Here is a 13,058-nt window from a genome sequence, read left to right as displayed (position 1 = left end):
TCAAAGACAAGTAGTCAGTAATGCTATCAGCACACCAGAAATATATCATGATTATCATTTTTTGGCTGAAGCAATACTGGAAAGTTGTTGATGGAATCCAAACAATGGAATAAGTGAAGATAACCTTTCACCATATAATTGTGGCATTGAGTGGTAAACAGGCACGTAGAAGAAGATTAAACTCACAGTTAAGCTTTAGGACACTTTCTTTCCTCACAGCTAACTCCATTCAATGAAGCCTCTGAAGGCTCAGTTGTACCAACCAACTGACTGACTGCTGTTTCATCCTCAGACAATAGGCGTCATTGAATGTGAATTTGGAGGGACACATGGTCTGCACACTGCTCTGTCAGCTATTGTCAGCTTTCATTAATGGAGCCACTACTTCCCAGTCAAGTAGCTCCTCAACTGATTACACAAGGGCTGAATGCACCCCATTGGCCAACAGTGCTCAGCAGAACTGGACGGTCACTCATCGATGTGCTAGCCAAGCTCGACAGCAGTTGATATGACATGGACCGGTGTTACCACAATATCAGAGCTAGAAAGTGGTAGTGTAGGAAGATTGAATCAAGGACTGATGAGAGGAAGAAAGAGGTGGGGAGGTAAAGGGAGGAAGAAGCAGAAAAGGAATGGAACAAGCTTCCCCTAATGCAGGTAGGTAAAGTTGTGTGACCTACACATAAAAAGTAAGAAGCGTGTGATCAGAGAAGGTGAATAGAATTGACAGAGAGCACAAAGGAAACTGAGTAGGGTTAGATGGATGGAACAAGAGTGAAGTGCTAGAGGAGGAGGTTGCCGAGGCATGTGGACATGGTTGGAGGTGGGTGTGGTATAGAGGCTCGCAAAGGCTGAGACCATAGGGATTGGGATATCGAAGGATATGTTGTAAGGACAATTCCATCTGTGCAATTCAGAGCAGCTGGTTGTGGGAAATCGGTGATATCCAGATGGCACAAGTTGAGAAGCAGCTACTGAAGTTGAGCATGTAGTGCGCAATAGCATGCAACTTTACTATGGGCCACACTTTGGCAGCTGCCATTCATTCTGGTGGGCAGCTGATCATTGGTCATTCCCACATGCCTGTGCAGAAATTGCAGCAGACTCAGTAGTCATTATATGATGTGAGTGCTTTCACACTTGGCCCTGCCTCCAATCAGGTAGGAAGGATGTGTTTGTTATAAGACTGGAACTGATTTTCTGGATGGTTGTAATGGATGTCTCACGTGGCTATGACTCATACCTAGAGACCGGAAAAATTCGTATTTTGCGATAGATGCGAAGTAAGTGCGAACTGTGCCTCAAAATGTGAAAGTGCAAAATTACTTATTAGACACTGTTTCATAGTGAATTGTGTCCAAATCACCTATTCATCAAAGATAGTTTGAAATAGTTTTATTTTCTGAATACAACATCAAAAAATGTAGGCAGTTACTGGCATTGTACACCATCTGATGAAGCCAAATTTGGAAACCTACTTGCAAAATAAAATGTATGAACACAATGATGTGTCAGTGTGCTCAGTGATCTGGTGCCATGCCAGTTGTGGACAGTTGAATAGTCTAAGATACACATCGTGCAATGCAATGTAGTACTTAGTCATGGGTCCTAGCATTTTATAAGAAAGATGCACGTATGTTTGTTTGTTAGCTAAAGCTCAAAAAATAGTTTAATGGGGACAATTTAGTAGTACTCTGCTGATTTCAACAAACAATTTCACGGTAGCAGTCCCTGAATACTTTGTGTTGTGCGCTGCTCATTTTCTTTTCTTATTTTGAAATAAGTGAAGCGACTAATTGTGGTCTGCCAAAGATTTCAATTACGATCATTACAATACCAGAAGGGATCGGCGATCTGTGCGACAATGTGTCAGTTCTGCTGTAGGCTGCTGCCCAACAAAAGAGAGGCGAGGTTTGTTTCCCCGCACTGCTCCTTCCCCTGTGGTGGTCAAACTTCTTGTCTGTTTACACTCACGATCATCTGTGACAATAGCCTACAGCGCCTGCCCTCTGCGGTATAACGATTCGAAAACAAAACGTGTAACGTTTTTTGATGGCGCTGAAATTCTTCCGCTAACGTTAAATACGAGTTGCTGTATGCTCAGATCTACTACTACGCTAAGTGACTTGTCAGTTCTACCTGTAGTGTTGTGAAGGATGTATCATAGGTCCATGAATGCCCACAAAAGGTCAAAATTAGTGGTCTGCAGATTTTTTTGATCTTCAAATTGGGTGGGAAAAGACAAATAATGTCCGGAAACACCTTATTTGGATACAAATTCACTTTACTGGTGTGAAAATGGTGCTTTTCAACAGAACAATCATTTTTGAAAGCTTAAATTCAGCCAAACGAAGAAAATGTTGGCCATTACGGAAGAAAAAGGTGTTGAAGTATTTGGGAAACCATACATTCCTGTTAAAAAGTTCTCAATCAGCACATTTTTTAACAGGCCATTTCAAAGAACTAATAATCTGTTTGTCTTCACTCTGTAGCATGACAACTGTTGAAATTTGTGCATCTAATCATTTACAAAGAATATAGATATAAATTTCAACAAAAGTAGATGTGAATTCTGTAAGAAAAATTGATTAAAGTTTTGCCGAAAATAGATGCTACTCATATGGTAAGGGCTTCGAAGTAGGTGCAGCATAAGAATAGGCAAGGATATTTCATAGAGAGATTTGCGGGCAGCAGAATACCATTTCTAAGATGTGGAAAAAATATTGGTAGGGATGCCATGAAGTGAGGAAGGACATTGTTCTAAAAGTTAACTATAAGTTCAGTATTGTTTTATGTGCCTGTCTGCCAGTCAACACCTCAGCTATATTCTGAGTTGCTACTGACACTCCAGGAATTTATTATGAAAGCTGTACTGTTTGAGGAAATGTAATGTTTCATTTGCTAAAGAATATAGAGAGACATGACAGACTCAGCAACACATTGCATTTTGTTCATTTATTTTTGGAGAACCCACTTACTTACATCTCTGCATTTCCCATGGTTTTTTGCATGTATGAGGAAACTTTAGAATAATGAAAGTATAATGCTGTTTTTATTTCTTTTACTGTCTGTTTATACAGCAGCTTGCAGTTTGTTATAGTCTGTAGTGTACTTATTTTCTGGCAGACATAAATATGCTGTATTGACATCTAGAGATAACAAACTACCTCTTATTAGAGTCCTATTTCATCCCTTATAGTTTTTTCAAAAGGCATTTGTGATAGAATATTGACTCATTTAACTAAGCAGCACTTGTTAATTACCTCTCAGTTTGACTTTTGTAAGTGGTTCTCTTTGGCAAAAGCAATACAGGACCTCACTAATGAAGTTCTGGCGGAGCTACAACCTTGCAGAAGTGAGTGATTGTATGAATCACAAAATTCTACAGTACCTAGCATTCAATAGTGTTATGGTATTAGTGACATATATTTTGCATGGATGGAGTCTTCCCTTCATAACAGAAAGCAGAACTTTTGATCATTTCCTGACGACAACAGACGACATGATTGTATTAAAAATTTTAATGTTTGTTTGTAAATTAAGTATGTTGTTATTTATACTATATTTCATATTGTGCTTAAAAACAATATGAAACAAAAATAACAGAAAGCAAAGGGTGTCAGTGACAGGATTGTGTCACAGATATGGAGATAACCTCAGAATAGGAAACACAACATGGGGCGATCCTACAAGGATTGATAATGGCTCCACTTGTGTTCTTAGCCTACATAAATGATCTTCCAGTGACTTTAAATGACAGCTGAAAAACTTTGACTTTTGCTGATGACACAAGCATACTAATCAAAAGTCAAAACTCAACCTTACCAGACAGCTGAGATGGTAGTTGAATAGGCCTACAATTCACAGCTAACAGTTTGTCTCATATTACATGATTTCAGACAAGCAATAATTACCTATTAGCAAAAGAAGTAGACATTAATAGCCATACACTATACGATACACTCTGTATAAAATCCCTCGGGATTCAATTCAATAACAAGTTAAATGGAGTCAGTGCATAGATAAACTAATCAAGAAGCTGAGGTCAGTATGTTTTGCCCATAGAAGCATCTCTCAGCTTTTTTTTTTATTTTTTTTAATTTTTAGTCCTTGTTATCAGCAGAAGTGATCAGTAAAAGTATTGTGTAAAGTAGACAATCACACATCTTGCAGAAGCCTTTTTAAGAATCTTGGAATTCTTACTCTCTCTTCCCAATAATTCACTCCTTCATGGTTCTGTTGTTGATGATAAGGATCAGTTCAGCTGTAATGTGAGCTACAGAATCACAATACAGGATGTACAAATAGTTTTCACAGAGACTTTGTCTCCTTGTCTAGGGATCAGAGTGGAGACTCTGCCCTGATGCAAAGGTATTCAACGAGCTCCTATCTAACATGAAGCAAGACATTCAGAATCCCGGCCACTTCAAAAGAAAATTAAAAGTATCAATAACTGCTCTTCGAAAAAGCATCTGAATATCTAGAGGCAAGGATTGAAAAGTTCTGTTAGCCACATAGCAAGAAGCAGTCTCATTTGTGAAGCTGTGTGCCTAGTAATAATGTGCTGTAAACAGGACTTAGTATTTGATGATGTAGGTAACTATTTTCTTCGCAAAATACCAATGTAATCAAGAACATTAATAGAAGATAAACAGAAGCTTTTTTCCTAATTTGATTAAATTTAGTTTGCATAAGCATGAATAGCATTAAGCAGTGTAGTGATAATTTATAATTAATACAGTATACAAATACGTTTCCATGATTTGCTTGTCTTTTGTTGGTGTGTACTTTAACTTATTCCACATCCCTGAGGGTTCTCCTTCTTGATAAGGGTCTACAGACTGCAATGAATTAATACTTATTGCATGTCCATATCAATTACTCCATTGCTCTTGTCAATAGATTATTGTCTGAACCACCAGTGTCTGGTTCTTTCGTGTACTTAGTGAAGCCTAAATACCCTGTTGATGTTTTTGACTGTCATTTGCTGTGGTGCTATGAAGCACCCAGTTCATAAAGGTAATGTGGGTGTATTTGACTTTTGTCTTAGTTACAACTATTTCTTAATGTTATCCATTTTATAGACTTTATTGAGGTAAAGATTGTTAAATGAACTGTTATATTTGTTTGGCATGCAACACACAGTAAAACAATGTGAACTCTCACTAATGTTCATCCGAATCCTCACTGATATGTGATGTACAGATAATGCACATCTGTCAAATTGTGAGACAGAGTTGCTTCCCCTTGGTAAAAACTATTCTTACTGTATTGCAGAGGAGCAAATACAGAAACACACAGTTCTTTGTGAGGATGCAATTCACACAAATCAACGCCAAAAGATGGTTGACAACACATCGAGCATCGCACGACTTGCAAACCGTGTACTTATGGTGGCCAAACAGGAGAGTGATAACTCAGAAGACCCTCAGTTTGTGGACCGTGTTAATCGTGCTTCTGTAGCTGTTCAAGGAAGTAAGTATTTTATGCCCCATTAGGTCAACTTTGTACATCTTTTCATTTCATTAGTTTATTAAGATGGGCATCAAGATTTGTGTCTTTTATCTGGCATTTAGGTATTATGCATCTTGCTAATCTGTCAATTGAGTTCATGACAATACAGCCTGTGAGTGTGGCTGCTCTTTTTAAGATCTGATGATAGCTGTAAAGTTGAAACTTGTAATAACAAATAAAAATGTGACCCAGACTGTGAGTTTTTTAGTTTATTTAGATATTAAGGTCTCTGGTCCCCTCTGAAGGTTCAAATGACATCATTTCATGCCCTGTGTGTAATATCAGAGGTTTTATGATCGTGATTGATTGATAGGATGTTTCCTAGTTGGAATTTATGCTGCTAGTGAACATATGGTCACTGCTCAGAACTCATGAAGATGACGACTAATATTGTACACAAAATGAAAGAAACTCACAATTATGCCATTATTCTTGCAGATTGCATGGCCCATGGTAACAACAATTTTTTTTTTTTGTAAGTTTTTGATAGTAAAAGCTGAACAGAAAAAAATGTTATGGTCCAGAAACGTTTTGCAGTTGAATTAATGATTAGGAAAAGTGGTCATGTCTGCTTTTTTCCAGTAATGTTTACCAGAGATAACTGATATATAGATCTATACAAATCATATGGTATAACAGGGGTCATGTCCCATTAATAGACGTGCTTGTTAGAAGATTATTGAGTTAGAGAAAGGCTCCAGTGGACCTGTTCCAATAAAAAAGAACAACCTAGATGATGTAAAGAAAAGTCTATAATACATACCTAATGAATAAAAACTGTTTTACACCAGTAGCTGCCATTGGCCTGCAAATTATGGACAAGATATAGATGAAGCATACCCACCATTGTCTGCTTTGCTGTATTTTTCTTGTGGTCATATTTTGGTTACATTATGAATAAACCTGTATGCTCATAAAACACTCTTTTTATTGCTGTAATGAGTATGATAATATAAACTTGCATAACACCATCTTTCCTGTGCAAATGGAATGCCAGTTGCCTCATCAACATCATCAGGTTCAAAAATGGCTCATCTTCAGCACATTCAAATTCAATTACTGATCACAGTCAATGGCTAAATTATGTTGTAACAGTATGTATTTTATCACCCTGTGGCCAGTTGCTACATGCCAACTCCACGACACCATGCTTATATGTGTTGTGTAGCAGAACAATTTTTTTGTATCTACTGACAACTCACCAGTTCAGTTACTTACAAACATGTATAGCCTCTTGATAAACACTCCTACAATTTTCTCCATAGCTAGTATAATACCTAATTGATACTCAATTATTTTGGCAAATGCTTCTAAATAATTCACTGAAGAACACGCACAAAAGATGATAAAGTTCAGTTAGCAGCTATACTTACCTAAAATCATAAATTCATAATTATAAATACCTGCAGGCTAAAGTTCCTGCAGATTAAGCCTGAAGTCTTCCTTATGACTGCACTGCACATAATCATTGTTGCGGAATTCTTTTCCTACAGTCAATTTTCACATTCAAAGATGACCTTCTGGGTTTTCTTGTCCCCATCTCCAAAAGCACTTATTTATCTACACCTGCTCCCAGTGCACTATGTGACAGGAAGTAAGTTGCCTAACAGCACAATATTTCTGCAATATTTTTGTGAGGCAGCTGCTCATCGTCTTCAGATGGAACCGTATCAGTCCGTTGTGGCTCACCAACTTATATACTGTTCCACAAAAAAACACAGCCACCAGGAGGCATGGCTGTAACATCATTGCAGGAGACATTGTCCAGGGCACCTTGCTAGAAAAACAAGCCATGGATTCCATACGCTCTGTGCTGGAAAGCCTGGCCACAAGCTGCTTACCTCAGCACGTGCGTTGGTGCCCAGCATAGCTGTCCTGGCCTTGATTCCGTATTGGTGTTATCTTATTGAATTTGTCTGTGGCTGATAATGCCTTAGTACTGTCAATCCAATTCACTAAGCTGAAAGTCTGTCTCTCATTTAATTAATTCGTTCACTATGTGATTGTCATTTGGTTCATTAATGACTGAGTCCCAGGGTGTGGAAGTGGACAAGATCATCTTGGTCTCTTCATAATTGATGTCGTGTCCCATATTAATACAGTTTCAGCTACAACAAATTTAGCTCGCCAAGCTAGTCTGATGTAACATCTGTGTTCATTGTTTCTGTGTTTAACAGTGTGACATGTCCAACCAATGTAAGATATCGCACACAGGCACAGAATCATATATATTCCTGGTCTCCTTAGAACTGGGTCATCTTTTTGGAACGCAGTGCCATTTGCACTTGTGCCATAAGACTGAAAACACTTTTTACTTGGTGTTTCTTGAAGAGTATGCCAGTCTTCAAGGACATGCAGTCACTATAAGGGAGGAAAATCGTCATAGTGAAGTTTTCCATTTCTTTTGGCTGCTCGTGAGGTTCAGCATCTGCTTGTTGAAAAGTATGATGAAATTGCTTGTTGGTTTACCGATTTTGAATAAACATAGGTGATAGATAGCTAAACTCTGCTAAAAGCTCTCTTGATCTGAGATATCCTGAGCTCTATGGAAAATGTCCATAATACACAGCTGCATTGGGGTGGGTTATAAGAGGTCATCACTTGCAAATACAGACTGGTGTGTTTTAGTTTACAAAAAACACTGTGGCCCAAGAAGCCATCTTCTCTTGTACAAACCATGACATCTGGAAGTGAGAGGTCTCCATTCTCATTTCCATGGCGAAATGATTGTTTGGATAGGGTGAATTTAGATGTTCTAAAAAGAAAGGAAGCATTGCTGCTACATGCGGCAATACCACAAAGGTGTTGTCTGTATACCTCCAGAAACACCCACTGAAGCGCTTTGTCCTTGAAGTCTTCCATAAAAAGGTTAGCTTCTAAGGCAAACAGAGGGCTACCCATAGCAACAACATCTGTAGAATTGGTCTATGCAGCAGGCCACTTGGATGCTGAAACTCTTCATTGACATGTCATGTAAACCTATTATGAGTTTATATGTTGATGAGCTCAAATCACCTAAATTGTAAACTTCCATTAATAGCTAGAAAATGAAGGATTTTTGGACATTTGTTTATATGAACTTTTTTCTTCTTTGGTGTAAGGAACCTGTTCGTAAAATTATTTTTGGCACACACTTTCTTATTATGCCGATCCAACAATTTACAAGGCCACATCAGCTCTGATTTAAGCATTCATGAATTTTGTATATCAATCGTAATTTTTACAGGTGACCTGCAAGAAGCATAAATATTTCACTTATCTCTGCTTTGCATTTCAAAGGGAGTAAACACTGTGACTCGTGACACTTCTAGTGCTGGCAAAAGCTTTCACTCTCCTCTCCTTATAATCCCTGTCCAGTTATTGTTCCCACATGGTTCCTTGCCTTTTGGTATTCTGCTTGAATTTATGGTCTACCATTATTTGATAGGTAAGACTTGTAATTCTGAGAACTCTTATGAGTGTGAACACACATCCCTCCACCCCCACCCATCTCTTCAACTTCATCTGCTTTTGACTGTTCATTAAGTGGAAATCTTGATAGTTTAAAGAAAATATTGAAACATAGCAAAATAAGTTCAAAGTGTGTTTTTAATCTACAGGTCTGCCACCCATGGTACATGGCGCAAAAGCAGTTGCTATGAATACTCAGGATTCTATTGCTGTTGCAAGGTGGCGAGAATCTAACAGAGCGGTAACTATTGTAACAGTTTCACATATCAACATTTTTGTAAAAAGCAGATGATCTATTTTTTATGTCAAAATGTGGTTAACATGTAAAAATTGGTAAATCCTAATTTCACTTTTCTGTAGCTCTGATACATTTCATTTGCACGAGTGTAATTTTGTATAGTTCGCAGATATGAGAACTGACGCACAGTCGATTCAACAATTTGTGAATCTAAATTATTGACTGGAGTAGTAGACAGGAAAGATTTAGAAAAAGTGAAATTTGTTGAAAGACTGCTCCACCATCACATTTTAAGATGGAAGATAGATTTAACAAGAAAAAGTGGAATGTATATATCCAGAGAATATTATTTGCAGTATAATAAGTTTGAAAGTTTCAGGAAAGTGTAGGTAAATTACAGAGACAAATGACAAATTTGCAGCACTCAGAAGGGTTTTTAGAACAAGGGGAAACCTATGCCAACAGCAGCATCATTGGTATTTGTATTGTTATGAAGAGGAAACAAGCTTTGCTACTGAAAGACCCCAATAAGGGAAGTTCATTGTCATGCAGAGAGAGTTTTCTAGCAACTCATCTTTTATAGTTCTTCTGTTGAACATGGACGTCAGATCATCAAATGGTGCTAACAACCAGTCAGTGGATGGAAGTCAGAAGACAAATGGGAGAGCAGGCAGCCACATTAATCTTCTTGGGGCAATTGGTTGGCCCAGTAAATCTTCAAATTCCCTTCCTTGTCATGGTAAGTCTCGTTGATTTATATCCATGACAGATAGTCTAAATTATTGAGCCAAAGTGTTCAAATCCATCTCACTGTATTTGCTATGAGGTGTTAGAAACATCCCATTTATCATGTAAGAAGCAGTCGGGAAAGGTAAGACAAAAAGTTGGAAGATACTCCCAACTGCCTCTTGGTTGTGGTGGTACATCTCCCTGTACTAGCAGAATCAAAGACATTGTCACTTCCAACTGGTCACTGGGCAGTTACCGCAAAGACTGCAAGAAATTATCCTTGATAGTAGTAGCACACATGGTCCTAGGATTTTTTTCTGTCACATATCATTTCTTTCACCTTTGCAAAGATGTGTTAATATGAAACATGATGAGTTGCAGTCCTATTCAGAATGCCCATAATCTTTAGGTTCCCCTAAAACTGGCTGTATAAGTCAGTTCAAAGGTTGGAGGAAGGCAACGGTGCATCACATCATGGTACCCAATGCAGTCTGGACATTGTATATGTCATTCTTTTTCAGTGAACCTGCCTGGTCAGTTCCCCAATACCAGAGCAGTCACAATTTTAATGCCTAGCTTGTAGTTAAGCAGGGTGTGATGTGCTAGTGACTCCCCCGGGTTTTTAGACAATGTTGGCTGTGTGCAGGATTGATGAACCTGAAGTTTCTGATCTGGGAACTGGTGATTGCCATCAGTCCTTTATAACTGTAAGCTCTGGCTATGTTTCAGTATCCACAATGAGGTGCTGTAGTGTTATTGGAATCCTAACTTAACCACTTGGAGTATGAGGATGGGACAGGTCTCTATAAAATAAATATTAACAATGAGATGCACTATATGACAATTTATTCATTACCTCAGGCACCTACCCATCGAACAATGTTTTAACAATCTTTTGTTAGAAAAGGAGACTTACAGGATATGAACAAAAATCTGTGTATTAGAAATTGATGTTGCATTTGTTAATATTAAAACATCGTGTAGATGTTTGTGCTCTATGCCTTTAATATGTTTTGGGAAAATGACATTGTAATGTCTTTGTGCTTTTTTTAAATGTCGGGATATTCATGTGTTATGCTATTATTACAAGACAAAGTTATTTTAGATTTAGTAACTTCAATAAAGAAGGTGCTTTCAGTGTAGTTTTTAAAGTATTCTGTTATAATATTTTAGATAATCACTACAATTTCAGTGCAGTGTGTGTCTAAACTTGGTTTAAGAATCATGACAGTAGGCAGTATACATGGAAGAGACCTGGAGACACTGAAAGGTTTAAGATGGATTAAATAATGTTAGAACAGAGATTTGGAAACTAGGTTTTAAACTGCAAAACATTTACACAGGTAGATGTGAAATCTGGCCATAATTTATTGGTTATGAATTGCATAACAGAATCGAAAAAATTGCAAAAACATAGGAAAGTATGGGACCTGGCTAAATTGAATGAACCAGTGGTTGTATAGAATTTCAAAGCAAACGCTGGGCAATGATGGGCTAAAACAAGGAAAGGAATACTACAGAAGATGAATGGGTAGTTTTGAGAGATGAAATAGTGAAGGCAGCAGAGGATCACATAGGCAAAATGACAAGGCTTTGAAGAAATTCTTGGATTACGCGAGATACTGAATTTAAATGATGAAAGGAGAAAATACAAAAACATACCAAATGAAGCAAGTGAAAGAAAATACAGACATCTAAGAAATAAGATTGACATAAGGTGCAAAATGGATGTGGAAACATGCATGAGTAGGGGAAAGATTGGTGCCTTTGGAGAAAACAATAGTGGCTGTATGAATATCAACAGCTTATATGACAAAGCAAAGGAGGGAAAGCCGAAAGATGGAGGAAAGATGGTCTATATAAGAGAAACAGACTGTAAGAAAATATCATAGAAAGAGAAGAGTGTGAGATGAAGATGATACGGAGATTGATAGTGTAAGAAGACTCTCACAGAGTAATGAAAGACATAGTCAGAAAAGGCTTTGGAACAGGTACCATTCCCTAAGAATTATTGAGATCCTTTGGAGAGCCAGCCATAACAAAACTGTCCCAACTGGTGTGCAAGATTTGAGACATGTGAAATACCCTTTCCTTCAAGAAGAATGTCTTGAAGTAAATTTATAGGGAAAACGGAAGCTGACATGTGTGAATATTACCAAATCAGCAGTTTATGAAGTCGTAGTTGCAAAATACTACCACAGATTATTTACGGAAGAAAGGAAAAACTGGTAGAAACTACAAACAATCCTGTTGGAGGAACATCTGCAACTGAACATTATACCAGAGTTTGAAAATACCGCTAAAGTTGTAAGGTTCTTTTATTTAGGACACAACTGGTTTTGGGCTCTTATACACCCATCTTCAGGTGGTTGTAACTTAGTGGTGTGACTCCAAGTGCCATGGTGGACAAGTACAAGACATGGTGTGCTACCAGCGAGTGTAGAGCCTGAAACCAGTTGTGTCCTAAATAAAATAACCTTACAACTGTAGTGGTATTTTCAACCTGTAGCTGGAAGAAACTAATATCAGGAAAGAACAGTTTGGGCTTCAGAGAAATGTAGGAGCACACGAGGCAACATTGACTTCATGAATTGTTTTTTAAGGTAAATTGAAGAAGGAAAACATATGTCTAATGCCTTTGCAGATTTTTGGAAAGCTTTTGACAATAATGACTGAAGTACACTCTTTAAATTTCTGAAAGTAACAAAGAGTGAAAAGTTAGGTACAACTTGTACAGAAACCAAACTACAGTTATGAGTCAAAAGGACATGAAAGAGAAGCAGTAGTTGAGACAGAAGTGAGGCAATGTTCTAGTCTGTCCACACTGTTATTCAATCTGTACATTGAGCAAGCAGTATAGAAGACCAAGGAGAAAATTTATTTCAATACACCACATGTTAATGGAGTGCATTTTACATCCTTGTGTGATGTCAACAGAATTGCATTTGTCAGTGTTAAAGTATTGTACATATTTTAAAATGTTGTTTACTAGACAAAGTCCAACCTAAAGTTGTAGACTGGAGAAAATTTAATGTGTTGCTGAATGTCAGGCTAATCCTGTTTCAGTTTAGACATTGCACCTTTAGTTATTCTATTTGTAAATGTCCCAAATTTCTCTCATTTTACC

The 13,058-nt window shown here is 37.7% G+C and overlaps 1 protein-coding gene across 4 annotated transcripts in view; it reads left to right on the top strand.

The window, feature by feature from the left end:
• Window positions 1-13,058, top strand: part of LOC126249027 (vinculin) — a 286,160-nt gene that overhangs the window by 181,137 nt on the left and 91,965 nt on the right. For all 4 annotated transcript variants that reach the window (XM_049950637.1, XM_049950636.1, XM_049950634.1 and 1 more), the window contains exons 13-14: window positions 5,278-5,475; window positions 9,114-9,205. In XM_049950637.1, coding sequence (XP_049806594.1) covers window positions 5,278-5,475; window positions 9,114-9,205 — 290 coding nt within the window. The remainder of the gene's footprint in view (window positions 1-5,277; window positions 5,476-9,113; window positions 9,206-13,058) is intronic.

This window comes from Schistocerca nitens, chromosome 3 (genome assembly GCF_023898315.1).
Source record: "Schistocerca nitens isolate TAMUIC-IGC-003100 chromosome 3, iqSchNite1.1, whole genome shotgun sequence".
In the NCBI taxonomy this organism is placed as follows: Eukaryota; Metazoa; Arthropoda; class Insecta; order Orthoptera; family Acrididae; genus Schistocerca; species Schistocerca nitens.
Note: the sequence above shows the minus strand (reverse complement) of the source record. Positions and strands in the feature narration are given on the sequence as shown.